General features: G+C 44.5%; 1 protein-coding gene across 1 annotated transcript in view; it reads right to left on the bottom strand.

Moving 5' to 3' along the window:
- Positions 1-18,769, bottom strand: part of LOC128887781 (lachesin-like) — a 71,140-nt gene that overhangs the window by 5,435 nt on the left and 46,936 nt on the right. The window contains exons 4-5 of the mRNA XM_054144100.1: positions 3,580-3,826; positions 737-910 (exon numbers count right to left, since the gene is read on the bottom strand). Of these exons, the coding sequence (XP_054000075.1) occupies positions 737-910; positions 3,580-3,826 (421 nt within the window). The remainder of the gene's footprint in view (positions 1-736; positions 911-3,579; positions 3,827-18,769) is intronic.

Genomic DNA, 18,769 nt, shown 5'->3' with positions numbered 1-18,769 from the left:
ACTTTCCCCGAAAAAGAAAACTATCGCCTTAAGATAGATCGATTACCGAGAAGGTATCGTTTCGCTTCCATGAATAGACAATTACCATTAAGGAAATATCGCCGTTTAGCCGTGGAGGTTGCTCGAGCGAATCGTAATTAAAATTCGAATCGGACATTTGCCACAGTTTCGAGAACTAATTATCCAAGGTGTCTACGCGAGACGATTCGCCATCAGGATCCGCTTAGCGGAACATGAAGACGTCGTAAATTCGCGGAGATCTACGTGATGTGCCGATCGAAAGCAATTACGGTGGAACACGTCCCATCGAATTGGGATTAGTTTGTCCGCGATGACTTTCAATATCTTTCTGCTACGTGCAATTACATCACCAATTCGCCAAGTACATAGCCCGCAATTCGACGATTTCTCCCACTCTTGCACCTATGTATATCCGTAGTTAATAGCGCACATGAAATTCTTATCACATTTCGTAATCGACGGTGACTTTCGGGGCGTCTCGTATTGTTTGGAATTATTTATAAAGGTAGCCTTCGGTAGAGAGATCGAAAGATTTTCGGTGGAAAAGCCGAGTGTAGGACAGTGGACACTCGAGTTGCAATATTCGAGGACAGTACGGTAGACGTTTCGAGTAGAGGGACGGGAATTAATAAAAAGAAAAGAATCGAACGTTATTTGTCATCGGCTACGACGGACGCGAGAGTTCTCGAGGCGAGATAAAAGTGTAATATCTTACCTGGTATCAGCGGATCGTGAAGACCCCTCATAAGTATGGAACCACTTTTCTCGCGTCGCCAGAGCACACGAGGTGGCGGTCTTCCAGAGGCGTTGCACGAGAGGGTCGCGTTCTCGCCCTCCAAAACGGAAACCTCACCCTCCGAAGTACCGGAACTCAGTATATCTGGCGGAACTGAAAGAAGATGGTCGGTTCTGTTTTCTGGCGAGCGTAGACACCGAAAACAATGACTGTCGTCCACGCTTTTGTTTTATCCGAGTGTCTCCGTGCGTTTTACGGGGTTAATTTCTCGGCCATTTTTGGCCAAGCTTTTCGGAACAAAGCGTAGATAGTCACAACTTTTGACGAACAGGAAAACCCATTATTCGTTCAGGTTAAATTCCAGGCCCTCCTCTTTCGTCTGGAATGTGTCTCTAATTCCAATCTCGAAAGAGCTATAATTCTTCCATTTCGTGACTGTTCTTCGCTCTTTTTTCATTCTATATTTCCCTCTTTAGTATATCTCGAAAGAATCAGAGTTCCCTCGGTGCCTCGAGTGCTTCGATCAACGGAACTATTACAAATTCACCCAACTCGACTCCGATAAAATTGAAGTTCGCGAGGGGAGGGGGTCGTCCCAAATGACCCCAGAAGTTAAACCCCGTTGACGTCATCCCGGAGTTCTAACATGCATGTATCGCGCACGATCGACGTAAGAAAGTCGAGCGCAACATCTGGAAATTCGTTTCGCGTCCCTAGGAACCGGGACGGGAGTTTCGAATTCAATTTGAAGTTGTAGTTTTGAAGCGTGTGTTGCGCGTATTTATCCTACGGACACGGGGAATATGGAAACGTAGCTTAGTTTATAGGCGAGCGTCGTCTATTTGAGAAGCGAGCTTAAATTGTGCCTCAATTTGATTGATTGCGCTATGGTGTATATTAATATGTTCGTTATACAGCGATATATAGTCGAATGACCGTCTTCAAACTTTTCCGTATAGCTCTACGATATATAAATTGCATACAGTTGTTTCATGTATTATTGAATTTACTATGACGTTAAATATTCGTCCACCTGATTGAAAAAAGTGTCTTTAAGACCAGCCATTTGACACGTTGACTGCCAAACGAATATTCTCGAAAATTTCTGCTAAGGTTAAATATTATTTCGACCATTGGAGTCTACGTAATCAAACATTTATCGTGGCATTTGTTTTTGTAACTAATATAACTTAATCGATCATGGTAGATATACACAGGTCCAAATGAAATGTCGATAGGTTTAGTATTAAAGGGTGCATTTTTTAAACAAGACACAAATGGTTCGATGATTTCAATTAAACTTGGAATCTTAAAGCCTCTTCACCCTTCACAATAAATCTGAGAAGGCAATCTTTATGGTTTATATTAATATGCTCATAATATATACAGTGGTATATGATTACGTAGCATTAAAAAGGGTTGTGTAGTATCGCAAGGTCCTTCTTTTAAACGAAACACGAATGGTATTTGACAATTTCGACGAACCCAGAAATCTTAAAGTCTCTTTCGTCTTTACAATAAATCTAGAAAAGCAATCGATCAAATTCAGACTCAGTTTACCTCGTCGCTCGTCCCTCTATGGTCTCCCCTCTTGGAAGATATGATTCATCCCTGTATTTTCTATGAGGATGAATTATCCCGTCGCGTCGGAATTTAGGGGCGGGCCCACGTCCGACCGGATCGAAATCAGGTTAAAATGCCTCGCGTGGATCCCTCCCCGGAGGAAAATTAAATGCCATCTACGGAGCCATGGGTGGTGGGTGCATTTTCGCGATGAAATCTCGTTTCTTTTGAGGGAAATACAACCGGGACCATTTCAATTACACGCGTTCAACTTGGACAAATATTCTGTATAGCAGGCAGGGGTCAGGATCCAGAGTTGGGGTCGTAGTCGGCGTCGGGGTTCCGGTTCGGTGGAAAAAAAAAGGAAGGAAACGGAGCCTTCCTGTGTTTCCCTACAAAGGAATTTCATTCCATTCGGTCCCGATCGCTTTTTCGAGTTGAATGCAGCGGCAGACGTACGCACACTCCCGATGAATTCTCTTTCTGCCCGTAGTGTTCGCGCCCACACGATACAACGGAATCGCGTGTATGTGCGCACGTGGACGTGCATTAGCAGGTACACAGAGCCGCGGTAAATACGCGCTTATGTACAGGGTGTTCAGACGGACGTGGCACGGTCGAAAAGGGGCGATTCGTCGTGGGAAACAAAGGGACTCCGTTATCGAGGAAAAAGCTGGAAACGCAGGTACCGATTGTGTTCTTATAGTCATTTGTTCGCGGATAAATCGTACAATAGGAAATCATCGTAATTAAAGTTCTTTTTCAACATTTAACGCGGGACCATTTTGGGATACTAATCAAAGGACATTTGATTCGATGCTCTTACTACAAACTAATAATTTAATTAGATAAGAGCAGCTTCCTATTTTCTCGAGAACCGGAGGCCACAGAAAAAGATGCTGTACTGTCACACGTTTTCTGTTTATTTTTCCATAAAGATTCACGAATTTCGCGACGTACCACGTTCGCGGAGCCACCCTGTATAACGCAGCGGCGAATAGCTACGCGAGGGGCGGAGGTCGGTACGAATAGAAGGCGAACGAGCAACGTTACGGTCCGTTCTGGTGGGTCCCATTGAAACGTATTCCAGGGACGCCGAGGCGTGCATATTTTCCACCCCCTTCTCGAGGCAGGCTAATCGAAACTGGCGCGTGCGTGCGTGCGTGGGCTACGTGCGTGCGTGCGTGACGTCTCTGCGACCGCAAACAGCCAACTGTACCTAACCGTAGGAATGCGGTACAACGCGCAATTAGGCATACCTAGGACATCCACGCATCCCAGCTGGCTCAACATGGGCTTCGTATTCAGTTGGCACATGTAGCAGCCTCGGTCAGCTTCCCGTAGTTGGCGAATATGCAGCCGCGAAGTGGCCTCCTCCTCGTCCTTCGATTGGCTCTGATTCTTCGTCCTCGCGTTCTCCAGCGTGGCGAGGAACCGCGGCGAGTGGGTCACCGTTCGCTGACCCATCGACAATATCGTCTGGTCCTCCATGCGGAGCCATCCCACCTGAGACAGCAGAACAGACGCTGCAGACCTTTAGGAATATCGAGGGATCGTTGGAGCTAATTCGGTAGTAGTATTAGGTTGTCCCAAAAGTTTCTTTCGCTTTATTAATAAGCAATACATGCACAATAGTTTATGTTTTATGTCGCATTACTGAATTGTGCACGATTCCTAATAATTCACTGAAAAATTGGAAGTACTGCTAGTTGTACCCGGATTAAATGGGCAAACTTAAAAAATGAATTCAAAAACCTCCAAAAATTAAAAAAGATTTCCTCTAGAAATATCCTCGCGAACGTTTCGATTCGAAGCTATTTACTTCTGAAGATACATAATGATGAGAATTAATAATGTCGAAATAATAAATTTATCTTTATTGCTTTTTTATAATAATAATAATAATAATAATAATAATAATAATAATTGCTTTTCAGTAATTTTTTTAATGCTTTTCAATTATTAAATGTTTTGCTCAAATTGATGACATCTAGCTCGGAGACAAGCATTGCACCTACCGGTGAAAGAATGACTGGCTGATCGACATTGAACGTCTGTAATTTCTTCGCATGCGTGCACTATTTTTCGTTTTAATGATCGAAGATATGAACCACCCCATACAAAGATGCCTAATTGCGTTAAGTCTGAAATATCATTGATATGCTTTTCTTTACGAACATTTGGACATTATTTATTCTTATAATTCTGTAACTTCAAAAGTCAAAAACTCTTGAACGAAACGTTTGCGAGGATATTTCTAGAGAAAACATTTTTTTTCTTTTAGGTCCTAAATTCATTCTTTAAGTTTGGCCATTTAATCCGGGAACACCCTGTATACTCGAAGCGTAGAATCGACAATTTCTTGAACTCTCGGGAATGCTTCGAGCTATGTTTAAACGCTTTCCAAAATTACGCGATCGTTAACCATGGCTTTGGTAACAGTTATCGAAACCGGTAATTATTTATACCGGAAATTGCTCCTCCTCTGATTTCAATGTGTCCATAAAATTCGATACGTTGACTCGAAAAGTGTCCGAGGATGGGTACATTTTCGCGATGAAATCACGATTTCTTTTGAGGGGATACAACCGGAACCATTAGAGTGTTTGTGTGAAACTCGATCCTCATCCCCTCGAGCTCGCGCTCGAAAATCGGATGGCTACGCTCGGATGAAAGCTCGGTGCGTACGTATTTACGAAACGACTGCGTAACATAGATAATGTGCCTGAGCCTCGTACGAACCTAATTGTGTTAATATTAGCGCCGCGTATATACTTATGCAGGATATTTGTGGGCCCCGAGCACAGGTTCCCGCGCGCCTACACGCGCACGGTTAATTATATTGACGTTTCTATTCAAATATGTGCTTATAATGTCGCGCGCAGAATGCTGGTTATAAGGATGCACGGAGGTGAGTAAATAACTGGATAACAAAGCAGCCTGACTGACAAGTAGGGAATATAATGACGCAAACAATTTCCGGCCTGATTCTTTTTTTATTCAACGCGGTGTCGCCGCGGTTGCCGAGCTTCTCGCGACTCAGCCCGGAATACTATAAGCTTACTGGGTCGCCGCGAGATGCTCGCACGTAAGAGGATCTTCCTTGAAAGTGGCGTAGGTGTGAAAAATACGGTGCAGTAGACGAGGAAACATGGCGGCTGGACGTCAATATACATGAAACTTTGCAGACATATTCGTCAAAAACTATTGTACGAGTAGCATAGCTACTACAGAGTAACATATATCTCCATTCTCATTACTAAGGAGTGAAATAAGAATACGAATCATAAATTGCGCGATTGGTCGCGTAGGAAAATCCATCAACTACGGATCCAAGAATCGTGGCTTCGAATCTCCGTGTTCTATTTTCGTTCATACTCCTCCGCTATCCCTATCTATCTGTGAATGTTTGAAAACGTTCGCTACACCTCGACGAAGGTACGAAGGGATAAACTGTCAACCGCTAATTTATTTACCTCCTCGTGTCCATCGTACGGTTAACATTCCTTCGTGGCGGCGGTATTCCGTCGCTCCACATTGTAAACCCGACCTTCGGGAAATCTTAGAAACCTCCACGGGAACCGGATCTCCCGACCCCGATCCCCACCAAAATTGCCGTGTAAATGGAGATTTTGATTCTCGTATCGAGATTAACGCGAGATTACACCTGCAGTACCGGGAGGTTCTCGATCGAGGTTTAGAGGACAGCTCGTAGTCGATATTACATCGCTTCTGACACCTTTGTGTCCTTGCCGTGTGTTTATGTGCACCGACGTCCGTCCACGTCCGATACGTGCACGCATCGCGGCCAGGCGCGCATCATCGGCCGCGTATGGCCACTAGCAGTAATTGCTTTTAGGGAAGCGGGTACCCCGGGTGTGTGTTACTGGCACCGCAGGAATCAACCCGACGAAAGGTTCAATTTAACGTCGTATCGCGCGCTACCCCCTTTGCCCCGCGAGCCACTCCCGCATCTCCTATGCGTTATCTATAACGCTACACTTGGTAATTAATCCGAAGCGACTGTCCTCGTCCCGTATGTCCACCTATGCGCCCGTATCCTTGAATCAGACGATGCCACGTCGATTCTGCGAGCGCCTCTTGGACGTGTTGTGCTCGAGAAGCTAAAGGGTAGACGAAAACAGGCTGTCGAAGAGGAGACAGAGTTTCATTCTGAGGGTGAATAGCGACTCGGGGAGAATTCATTCGCGAGTGACGTTCGATTATATCTTAATCACTGGTGGCTTAATCTGCCAAAAACGAAAATGATATTCCTATTCACCGCGTAAAAACGGGTAAAATGAGTAGAATGACAGGTGCCAAAAGCTTGGAGGGAGGGTTCAGTAATTGCGGTTCAGTCATTGTTTGTTAAACACGTGTCATTTCGTGGTCTACGAAACCCTGCACCGTGGCTTTCGTGATACTTGCTGCGTGATAGACCGATGCATTGAGATTCTAGAGGGTTTATTTCGTAAAATACAATCGACTAATACCTGTGGTGGCGGCTCTGTAAAGGGAGAGCGAGAGAGCGAGACTTCGAAATTGACTGACTTTCAGTGGAAAAGTGTGAGTATGAGTGACCGCGTAGGACCGCTTTTATGGCTTGTCACTTAAATCGAGACTTTTCCACTGAAAATCAGGAAATTTCGAAGTGTTCTATCTTGAAAACTCTAATAAAAATCGGGTAAATGCATTAAGGGTCAATGAATTCGTCTTGAAAAGCACTATCGCATGATCCTCCAAAAAATATATAATAAGATGATATAAAACCAAGATGAACCCCTACATTTTAAAAACTTTTGAGGTATTCAGTAAATAAAGGGTTAATCACTCGCCTACCCTCTGTGGCTTCTCAGCCACGAACATCGTCTTTCATATACTCTGTGATACTTCCTAAAGCTTGCGTCACCCCTTACTTCAAAGTGCTCAGAACAGTAGATGCAAGAGACTTTGGCCCTTTTCTTGCGGGATTACGATTTTCCTGGTAAATTTCGATAGACTAATTAGTACTGACAACGTCTTCCTCGTTTCTATACTCTGTAAAAGTAGGTTTCATAGAATTATTAAATCGTTGACTTCCTTTGAAATTGTCGACATCCTTCGAGATCCTGACAGCATTCGTACGGAATCCTTCCTTGGTGCAATTTTTGGGTCGCGTACGTACCGAGATATTTGACGGGGATGACCCCTGGTTCTTAGGTGCGGCGGAAGTTGGAGTTTGCGTGAAACCGACCTTTGCACTAGAAAGTGCAACGCGCTGAGTAACACGTTCTGAAGTTGTTGCGGGGATTCCGACTGCTCGACGGAAGAGCTTCGCGACTCATTGTCGGGTCGAGTGGCATCAAACAGAACGCTGATCGTCCTCCTAGTTGGAAACATCAGCCTTCGCGCTCAAAGGATTTTCGGAGGTACTGCGTGTTCGAGTGCTCGGCACAATGGGGTCTTAACCTTTTAAGTTCGTCGCTCGGTTTGGAACAGTGGCGGCGAACGAAGTTGCCCCGATTTTGACATAATTTTAGCACAGGATGGATGGACGATTTGTGCATAGACACGTGAAAAGTGTAAAGCGCGTTTTGCAGTAAGATTTTAGACGGCTATTCGTACAATTTTACGACGCTTTTCGGGGGCAAATACGTCACGCGATTACGTTTAGCATTTTGTACAATTCAAGGATCGCTACATGTCGGAGGCATACGAGAAATATCGCAGCGTCCAAATTGGGCTCTAGATGCGCGTTCCAGGTGAAAATCGTTTCCTACAAGAGAGGATTTGGATCACTCTCACGGGTAAGAATGAGATCTGCCATCTGCTGGCTGAAATGTTGCCTGGAAATGGTTCGAATCTTATCTCGTAGAAGACGATTTCCACCTGGGTGACGCCTTCAAAGCTGAATCTCCCTTAGCTAGGAGTCTACTACCAGGTCTCGTACAACTTTCATAGTGCTCCCTATGGTCAAGTATCGTACACATATTACTTAACGAGAAGAAATACCAGATGCTACTTGTAATCTTATCCCTGATACACATTGTTCAATGGACCTCGAACCTGGAAGGGTTCAAAACTCAGACTTTAACGCCTCGAAACTCTTGATCTCCATGCGTGAAACTTACGTCTTTCCCTACTGTGATGACTGTGCCTGTGGAGTGAGAGCGAGAAAGGAGAAAAAAAGAGAGTGTTTCGTCCCAGTCCTGCTAATGGACTCGTCAGTAAGACTATTTATCTAGCAGGCCCGTGCCGGGATGTTTAGAGATCGGTCGGGACTAGTTTACATACAAACGCTAGGCGGGACCGAACGCTTGTGAGAAGACCCACGGCGTCCATCCTTCTAGTGGTGAGGACAGAAGGTGCCACCACTCCTACAATAAAAAGAAAAAAAAATTGAAACCAGGTTCGTGGTTTTCCCATTTAAGTTATCAAGCCGTAGGTCGTGGGTCTTCGCAAAGATCGATCCTTCCCGCTTGGAAAGGACGCGCGCTGTCCGTCGTCGTTCCTTTGTGTCGCGACGAGACCCAAGACTCCGGTAAAAATCTACTTTTAACGAGAGCTATATCGGTGAATGGGGATTGAGAAAAATCACGAGTCAGTTCGACGTCGGGGCTCGCGGTAATTACAGGTCTAATTAGGTAGCCGGGAGCATTTTCTCGGAATGGTATCCGGGATGTAGCTCGATGGAAAGCCCTGTCGAGGATAATCCGCGGCCGAGAATAAGCTATCGCCGCGCTTTTGATCGGTCCAGGTAAGAAAAGGATAAGCGAAGAAAAACGAGGGAAAGGGCGGTCGGTCGCGTTTGAATTCTTTCGTTCCCCGAAAAGCGGCAGAGGGGAGGCAATCGATAATGTCTTAAGTACTTTGTCACGAGGGAACAACAGTTTGTCCCGCACAGAACGAGAACGGAAATTATTACGTCGCTAGCAGAGTCGTTATCTCGACGACAAAGATAACGATTCGTTCGATCCTATTCCAGGATAATGCTCTGCCATCCCCGGCGCGGAACGAACTCCTTATCCGATAAAAAGTTCCCCCGATCCCAATCGGTTACCTGCGATCCTTGGCGTTTTGCATAATTTCGAGTCGCGCACGATTATTCGGGATCGCGTGTGTTCTCATCGGGGTATATCCTGTCGGAAACTCTCCCGCGCCAGCCGACATTTTACCGAGGTAAAGTCTGCGAATCGGAAACTCCGAAATCTGATCGTGTCCGCATCCCGTGCGAGCTGCCTCACGAAAAGCTTGTCGCTGAACTCTCGCTTCGGTGTCAAATTTCTTCGCTTTTAATAACAAGTGCGCGAATGCAACTTATTCTCTCCATTGTTTTTTTTTTTTTTTTTCGTATTGACTGTTAACTGTTTGTAACACGATTGGATTATAAAACAGATTTCTTCGTGAAGAAATGTTCTTTCGAGAAATGCAATTTTTTATTTATGATATCATAATAAATGCTTGTTTTTTTTTTTTTTTGATACGTGAATTTTTATCTTAATTGCACGTGATCGCTGTGTGTGCGCAGAAGTACAAACGAGGTCCCTTTAACCTCTTCTTTTTCTCATTTCTTCTATTACTCAGTATTTCTCTTTCCCTTTTTCCCTTCATTTGTATGGTAATGGTTCATCTCTGTTTCTTATCTCTTCTGGATCACTTTCTGAGGTTGCTCCCCCAGTGTTGTTCTCTACGTCTAAAAAGAACGAGTAAGAAACTCCTCCACAAAACATTTTTACACGCAATATCCATCTATGTACGTAGATGGTACATTATCTCTATTTAGTTTTGCGATATCTTTAATTTTAAACATCTGTCAAAAATTCAATTTATTCGAAGATACTGTAGTAAATAAATTATTTGAGTAACGTGCGCATTAGTGCATTACATATTGAGTGTATGTGCGCATTTTCATATATCCTACATGTATGTCAAATATTACGTCAAAAATACGCCAACAGACGTGTAATTTTCAACAATGGATATAATTGATATTCATATCGCGAAACGTTTGTAAGGGTTACTCGCGACAAAAATGGTCATGCACGTAAAGACGAATGTTATGTGGGTTGGAGCGCATTTCGGAGTTTGCTCTTGGAAGGTCCCGCTGTAATCGTCGGTCTTCCTTAGCAGATACAGTAGTCGCGCGAGCTGCGTGCAAGCTCCGCAAATTGCATCCACGGCGACGGTACGGGTCTGCTGGTATCCCGGGCACGTCTCGCTGCTTACGCCGGAAAACGAACCGCGAGGATTCCTCTGCGAAATCCTGGAACCAGGTTCGACGGCTGACACACATTATCCGCCGAGTTACGAAATTCCCTGGCGAATACGGCGTGCCCCACTAGTGTAATATTTCGAGAGACCCTGGGCCACGAATCTACGTTAGCGCTAAGAGATTGCTCCCCATACCCTTTTCCTGGGCCAGCCTCTCCTATCCCTCTTCCTCTTCCTGTTCCATTGTAATCATGGAAACAATCATTCTTCGCTCTCCTTCCCGCCTATGGTACTTCCCTCTAACCTCGGCGATTTCGCTCGCGTTCCGTCTGTCTCTCTCCGCTCCCAAAACTTCCACCCCCTCTTTTGGCCCGTTCGCTCTTCACCCCCTCGTCTATCTATATCCGTCCATCTTTCTCGTCCTCTTTTCGCCTCCGTCGCGGATTTCAGGCTGAAGCCGCCCCCTGTCTTCGTCTCTCCGACGCGGTGCCGTTGCGGATCCGTCGGCGGCGATGGTGCTGGCATTGGCGGCGGTGGTGGTGTGGCGAGCTACCCTTTCGCTCGCTTCCGCAGCAATCACCGATTTGTCTGAATAAGCCCCGGGCAAGTATATGCTCATGCTTACCCCGGGGAAACACCACTCCGGCCAACTCACACCAGCCGTCTCTTCTCCCTCGTCCTCCTCCTCGGCATCCTGCTGCTGCTGCTGCTTCTGGTTCACCCCCACGGCGCTCTCTCAACATCAACCCCCTGTACTTCTCTCTATTCTAGTTCCCACACCCTCGACCAGCCTGCCAGCGACTCCATACCCCCGAAAATACTTCGGTTCATCGATGCTTGATGGGTTGCTCGAGGAATAGGCTGGCTGACGGGGAAGAGGACGGGGGTGGAACAGAGTTGCCAAAGTCGTGCCGTCGACGACGAGACTCTGGGCGTTAATCAGCGACGGAACGCCGCTGGATTGAAAGGCGTAAGTGAATCCACGCGAAACACTCGGATGAACAGGAGACGAGCCCGATCGCTCTTTGATCCGACCTTCTTCGGGATGAATGATAACGCCACCGCGAGCAACTCGATCGCGAAGACGCTCGTCGTTTAACATCGCGCTCTCGTCTTTAGGTTCTTCTGGATCCAATGAAACAGTTCGTCGTAATTGAAGGTGACGATACGAGGGTTCGAGTGATAGCTGTGGAATGCGTGGGGATGTTTGTACGAAATATCGAAATTAACAGAGTCGAAAACCTAGGTGAAACTTTGTATAGCAAACACGAGGTTAGTTGTTTGAAGATTGAAAGTTTACCAATTATATTCGACCTTAACGTACCATCCCCGGCATCGTACATGATTTTTAAATGTACAATAGCTGTAGGACTCGTTGCGATTGCAAGAACCCAGGATGTGATCGGATGTATTTCTGTCATACTCGACACGAAGATGTCGGAGGTCGACGTAATGCAATAACGCATCGGAACACGATGGACAGTGCCGTGATGGTAGATTGAACTGCGCTCCCTCGTGGCTGATTGAATGGGTCTTATACACAGAATCTTCGATAATGGTTCCTGGAAGAGCGCTCTACACATCGATTATCGGTCTCGCTATGCTCGCAGGATCCCGGGATAACGAATTTCAAAATAGAGAAATCCTCGTCCCTAATGGTTGTAGAATCGCGTCTTCTTTATTTACCGGGATAGATAAATCTGATGGGTTTCCGTCGGACTCTGTTAAGGAACGACGCTGTCTCGTTTGCGACGAAATTAAAATCCCCGCGGAATGAATTCATCAAGATTATAGATCTAATTTTGATAGTGTCATTTTAAGTGGAGAAGAAAAGCTTTCCGAAGAAATCCTTCCAGGGGTTATTAATATTTAAATTGGCTTTCGTTTCGAAACTGGAAAATATTAATTTGCATGTCAGTGTAGAAATACATTGTTGGTTTAAAAAATACATAGGTGTTGAATATAGGTAATTTCTAGCACTTTGAGTATTTTATATTAAAAAATCTCTGTCCTTCCACGTTGAATTGAATTTGTCTTGACCTCCATCCAATTTGAGAGCTTTTATTTACAAATTTTGGCCAGTTCGTTTCATTTGTTTCAATCACATGTATTTAAATAAACAGATCCGATAGAGCGACAAATTTAATTGTTCTCAAGGAGAATAGCAATAATACAGGTTACCTCTGCGAGAAAAATCATTAGAGTTGCGACTACCGTCAAGTTCACGGCTCCCATTAAACTCTGAAACGAGTCTCTTTCTCGCGTCTCGCAGAACGAGAAAGTTTCCACGAAAGAATCGAGTAAACGCGAATCCTGGCCCGTGGCTCCGTCAAAGGCCGCGACGGCGAGGTAATTAAAGCGAGCGCGACCGAAAGTGCGATGGTTTTACAAGAAAAGAAACGAGCGCGCGAAGAAAAATGTACTTCGACTTGGAATTGTCCACCGAGACGGAATTATCCAAGTGAAAGTTCTGTATTATCCGCGAATGAAACGGAACCCCGAGTTGATCGTCCTCGCGTTTCTTTCATAACGTAAGAGCTCGAACCGTATAAAATGACGGCGAGTCGAGCACCGACGACAATTAAACTTCCAGCATCTTTCCACTCGTCTTTCGAGAATCCGCGATTGAATGAACCGTCGAATTCACCTCGGTCTGATTTTTCTCCACGGTCGTGACCTGCCGTTGGATAGGTGAACCGAGGGAAGGATGTTCATCGGGTCTCTTTATTCGGAAGGGATAAGAAATTAATGGAATAAAACAATTTCTTCGCAGTCGTGGACTTTCCTCGGAACACGTTAAAAATTACCAAGTTCCATGGAGCTGGGGACATTTATACTCATGTGACTCGTTTCATATCAAATTCTCCGTAGTTCGCCTTAGTTTCTGATCTAGAGCTATTCTGTAGGTATTTAGATTAAAAGAACAAAGTCGGTGTCTATTATGCCTTTCAATATTATACCTATGAAGCTTCGTTTTCGTAAAAATAAATCGAAAGATTTGGCTAACCATGTCTGACCAGGACTGGCCAGTTCTACTAATTCCGGCATTGCCTAATGTACCGTACGTCTTTTATGCGAACTGAAATTTTTTAAACGATTACAACTAATCGAAATGGACATTAACATAACAGAAGCAACATAAATTAGCAACATAAGTAGAAATGGTGAGTAATGGTCAGACACGCGGGTCAAATCGTACACGTGCTCCAAGGAGATCCAAGACCAATTTTCTCAAAATTGAAAGCAAAAATTAAGAAACTCTGTAGCTCATTTTCGATTCATTTTTTCCTCGCAGAATCATCTATATATAAATATATAAGTATGAAGCCCTGACTGATTACAATCATCGTCCAGGCTAAACCCTCGAACCTAGAATGCTGAAATTTTGCACAGAGGTTTCCTTTATGATGTGCACAAGAAATAAGAAAGAATATTTCGAAATTCAACCCCTAAAGAGGTAAAAACCGTGGGATGGAGCTAGTGATTCATGAAGTCCAATATAAAAACTATCCATGATCGAAACATAATAATAAAAAGCTACTAGTATAATATTCGAGGAGAAACCTCGAAGATCTAAATCTTCTTACATCGATCACCATTACACCCTTTAACCAGGATTATTGGTCCTGTCATGCAGACCTACACGCCCGATCCGCCCACTTCGCGTCGTAAATGCTCGATATTGCCATTTCGTGTCGCACGCGAAAATTCTTGAACCGCAATGGCTGAAACCGAGAAAAGTTGATTCGACTGGTCGTCCTATTTCCCTCGCCGGTCCCCTTCACGTGTCTTCTTATCGCTCCTGTAATCGTCCCGACCGATTTTTCCAAACCACCCCTGGCCCTCCCGCTGTCTGAAGGAAGTGGAAGGAGTTTCGACGAGTCCCGGGAGCTTTCAGTGTACGCGACGCCTTTTCCAGCGATGTAGAACGAGGGAAATCGGCAAGACGCAACGCCCGAGCCTTTCGTTCTCTCTTTATTCCGGCTTCCTCAAAGCCGGATCAAGCTGTAAAAAAAAAAAGGCGAACGGAAGGGAGGCGGGGACGTTTTCCCTCTGAAGAGCGAGGCTATGTCGCGAAGATACCGATCGTCGAACGCAGTCATTTGCACCGGCAGCGAGGGAATCGGGATGGGCGACTTCAAAGCGATTCTCTGGCACTCCAAACCTCGACGAAAAAGACGTCCAGGCGAAAGTACAAGATTTATGGCTTGCGAAACTCCATCGGACATGTTTGGATGGAGTCTCCCCGTCCTGCGGCTTCATTCGGGGGCTTCGAAGCAGTTCTTTGTATCAGCCGGGCAAATATCTCGCGAGCGTCTAGCGTGAAATATAAACGAGGAAACGTTTGATGTGCGCGAAAGATTGTAACCCGATAACCACGGATACAGGATTCATTCGGAATCGATATAAAATTGGACACGCTCGCGTCGAGACACGTTTGGTGGATCCTGTTTGGTCCGATTTTTTCGCAGGGATACCGGATCGGGACAGACACGGCCAGAGAGACAAATCCGACGCTAGCAAACCAAGAGAAAATACGGAAAAAGAGAAGGGGTATGCAAAAATGAAGATCGAAGGCGATCGTTCCCCCGCGATTGTAATCCGAATCGTTTTTACCCTCTTATTTACAGCCGCTCGAACCCACCCTCCGACGGTATACATGTTTACGAGATTATGCATAATAATCTCGTAAAAAGAAAAAATTGAATGCGAAACAACGACGGAGTCTGGCGAGGTATAGGAGGTTCGTCGCGGAATGGCAGTGGAAAAATAACCGATACTGAGGTAGACAAAGACGTACGTGGAAAAATATTTTTCACCGCGGGAATCGATTGAAAATATGCGAAGGGAAGTGTTGTAGATGGTAGTGGATATTATTCGAAATAGGGCTGAATTGACGAAAGGGAAACGTTATAAAGGGTAGTGAATTTTGTTCGAAATAGGACTTGACAAAATTACTGGTGAAAATTGTAGCTTGACCGGCTCCACAATTTTCACGAACTCATAATCCAAACGCGTGCCGATTTCGGCCGCGCGAGATTAACAATATTCCACGTCGAAACAATTTCGACAAAAACACGAACATTTTTAATGGGTTTCATCGTCGCGAAATGGAAGTCGAAAAATAACCGACGGGCTCCCCTGGCGACCAGGAAAAAGTTCTCGTCACGTTGTTCCTTTCGCGTGGAAAGATTGGTAACGTACCTCTCCGGCGGTAATTCATCTTTCGAGTTAACGACTGATGTTTTCTAGGAAACGTACGAAACGGTCGTTCGATCATCGTGGTGTATCTAGGAAGCGTCGCGACGCGGGCAATGCGCGGAAAATAAATTAGCACGTGAAGCGGGGCCGCTTCGTCAGCTAGCTCGAATAAAACGGCGAGTCCGCTTTAAAAGAGGGCTTTTAATGACACCCGTCACGACGGGATCGTTCGTCGACGATTCGTTTTAACGCCGGTTCAATTTCCGTGCCGAAACACGGAATGACGATTCCAATGACGATCAATCTTCTCCTGGGAACATTGACGGGACGTTTGCGGGTTAAATAAAATAAATCGACGCGTGCAGAGCCTCTCAGAAATCGCGAGAGGGTCAAGAAAGGGCCGACATACATTTAGCAGAGTAGGCTGAGACTAGAGGCATGGCAAACTTACCATCATTGGTAAGTGCTCCTTGGAGCACGTGTACGACTTGACCAACGTGTCTGACCATTACTCGCCATTTCTACTTATGTTGATAATTTATGTTGCTTCTGTTATGTTAATGCCAATTCGATTAGTTGTAATCATTTAAAAAATTGCAGTTTGCACACAAGAGGTATGGTACATTACACAATGCCAGAATTAGTAGAACAGGCCAGTCGTGGTCAGACATGGTTAGTCAAACATTTCGATTTATTTTTACGAAAACGAAGCTTCCTATGAAACAATATCATTCTTCATTTTCGATTCGTTTTCAAGCAAAGAATCATCCCCTGTTGATGACGTTATATTTAAGACTGGTTTAAGATTGGTCGATAATTTTTCCTTAATAATTCAAAAACGAAACACCATGCGACATTTTTGCAAATGAAATTGTGGTTCAGAATCGTCTCGGCCACCCCCCATTTCCGATTCTTACATTAATTCTAGGACACCCTGTACATACCATCAATAAACTCCAGAGATTTCAGATCATCGAATCTCTAACGAACTTGAAATTACCATTCCAAAACGCGACAGTCTCCTCGCCATTCCGGCGATAAAGTATTCCTATTTTGTCCCACATTGGATGCCTCGAAAATTGACGTACCCGAACTGGGGATTAAATAAATAAATCCACCGTGGTGGGATTTCAATTCTCTCCTTTTGCTCGGCAACATCGAATTTTCGCACCCGCGGAAGAGATGCCGTCGCAAGTGGTTTCCATTGGTTTTAAATATCCCGAGTCGGGATCGTTGGTCCGTAGCGCTTAAAGGGCTTGTTGGGTCGGCGTTATCGTGCTTTTCTGTTTGCAACTTGAGGCGTTCTCGCGCGATTCTTTTTCCGAATATTCCGAGGCGCAGCTCGCGCGTTATACAGTCCGTTCAATAAGAGCGTGAACGCGATATTCTTGAACAAAAAAATTATATACGGCTTACGAGGATAGTTACAAGACTAATTTACACTTGTTTTACAATGAGTTCGATCTCTTCCCCATTAATATTAATAGCAATTATACCTTGGCAACGTCTGGTCATGCTTTTCATTAACTTTTCCACTTGTAACACGAAAACAGGGTGTTTTATTTTTTGAATTTATCGAATTAGTGCTCTCAGTGTTACAATTCGTTGCCCTCGAAGCTTGAATTTCATGATTGATCAAACGTTTACAATTGAGTTAGCGTTCATCGCTCTCGTTGGCATCGAAAGTGGATATAAATATGCATAAAGCGTTCAAATCGCGAATATTGAAAGAGCCGCAAACATTCACTTCCGATGTGTTTATAACGCTTCATTGGATAACAGAATTTTCACAAGTACGCTTGTTCGATAGGAATTCAAACCCCAAAAAATTGATTCTGTTAGTGGAACCGAAGAGTAATCGAAATGTCTTCGGACTGGAAAAGTTTTTCAACGAAAAATCGAAGGAAGTGTTAGAAAATTAATAAATAAATGTTGATAAAATTTTGATTACTTCTCGGTCCCCCTAATATAATACGACGTTGCTCCAATTATCTTCGAACCCTTTAGATAGCAACGTAACATTCAGAAAACATCCTCTAACATTTTAGCGTCCTGCGCTCGTCTCAAAATGGCTAATATTTCTCAGTAACGCTGTTGAATTGAAACATCTTTAAAAATATTGCGTCATTGCGCTCTCACCGAACAGGCTGTACATTGAGCGACGGTTAACTGCGATTTCAAAGGAGGAAGCGGGAGCTGGAGTGGAACGGTAACGCGTTGCAGAAAATAGAGACGCCTTAAATTCGCGCGTGTTAGCACAACAATGGGTCAAAGGCGTTCCGCGAGGCGCAGGAAGCGTTTACCAGTGAAAATGCGACGTGTGAAGTTTTGATCAACGGCCACCGCGGTGTTCGGCGGCAACTTGCGTCCCCAGCCAATTAAATTCCTCAGAGGCGAGTGCGTCGGGATGCGTGTATTTCGTGGACTTTTGTTGCCGAGATTGGCTTTGGAAACGATGCACGGAGATCAAAGCGTTTAGGGACGAAAGAGGAAAAATGTTAACTGAAAAAACACGATCGTGTAACTCTTTTGAATAATTTAACGCAGTAAATCCTTTAAGAAAGAAATGAAAGTAGTTTCAGAGTGATGTTTCACCACGCTCGAAAGAAATATTAAGCACCACTTTTCAACGAATTATGGTTCCGAAAATCTGTGCAAAATGTACGCTTTCGATAGAAGATTTCCACGTTACGCTAAAGATGAAACAACACCTTATTCGAATAGACGCGATGAAAATAACGTTAATTTTCAGTAACTATCTCTTGCTTAATTAAACTTTCTCGGTATAAGAGTCGCGAGCATGGCAGCGAACCAGTTGAATATCTCCTCGTAAAAGTTGTCGTAGCCTCTCATGTACTCCTTAAACTTCACAAGATGTTCAACTTTATTTCGCTCTTCCTCCTTCTTCTTTTGCCTTCCACTCTCTAGCCTTTGGTAATATTTCTCTGGTACTTATCCCCCGTAACCACACCTTAATCTTCTTTTTCTTGGAACTCTATCTTAATCAAAATCCTTTCAAATATGTATGGGGTCAACTTCGGGAACACGAAGCAATTC

Source organism: Hylaeus anthracinus, unplaced genomic scaffold (assembly GCF_026225885.1).
Source record: "Hylaeus anthracinus isolate JK02 unplaced genomic scaffold, UHH_iyHylAnth1.0_haploid 11989, whole genome shotgun sequence".
Classification (NCBI taxonomy): Eukaryota; Metazoa; Arthropoda; class Insecta; order Hymenoptera; family Colletidae; genus Hylaeus; species Hylaeus anthracinus.
Note: the sequence above shows the minus strand (reverse complement) of the source record. Positions and strands in the feature narration are given on the sequence as shown.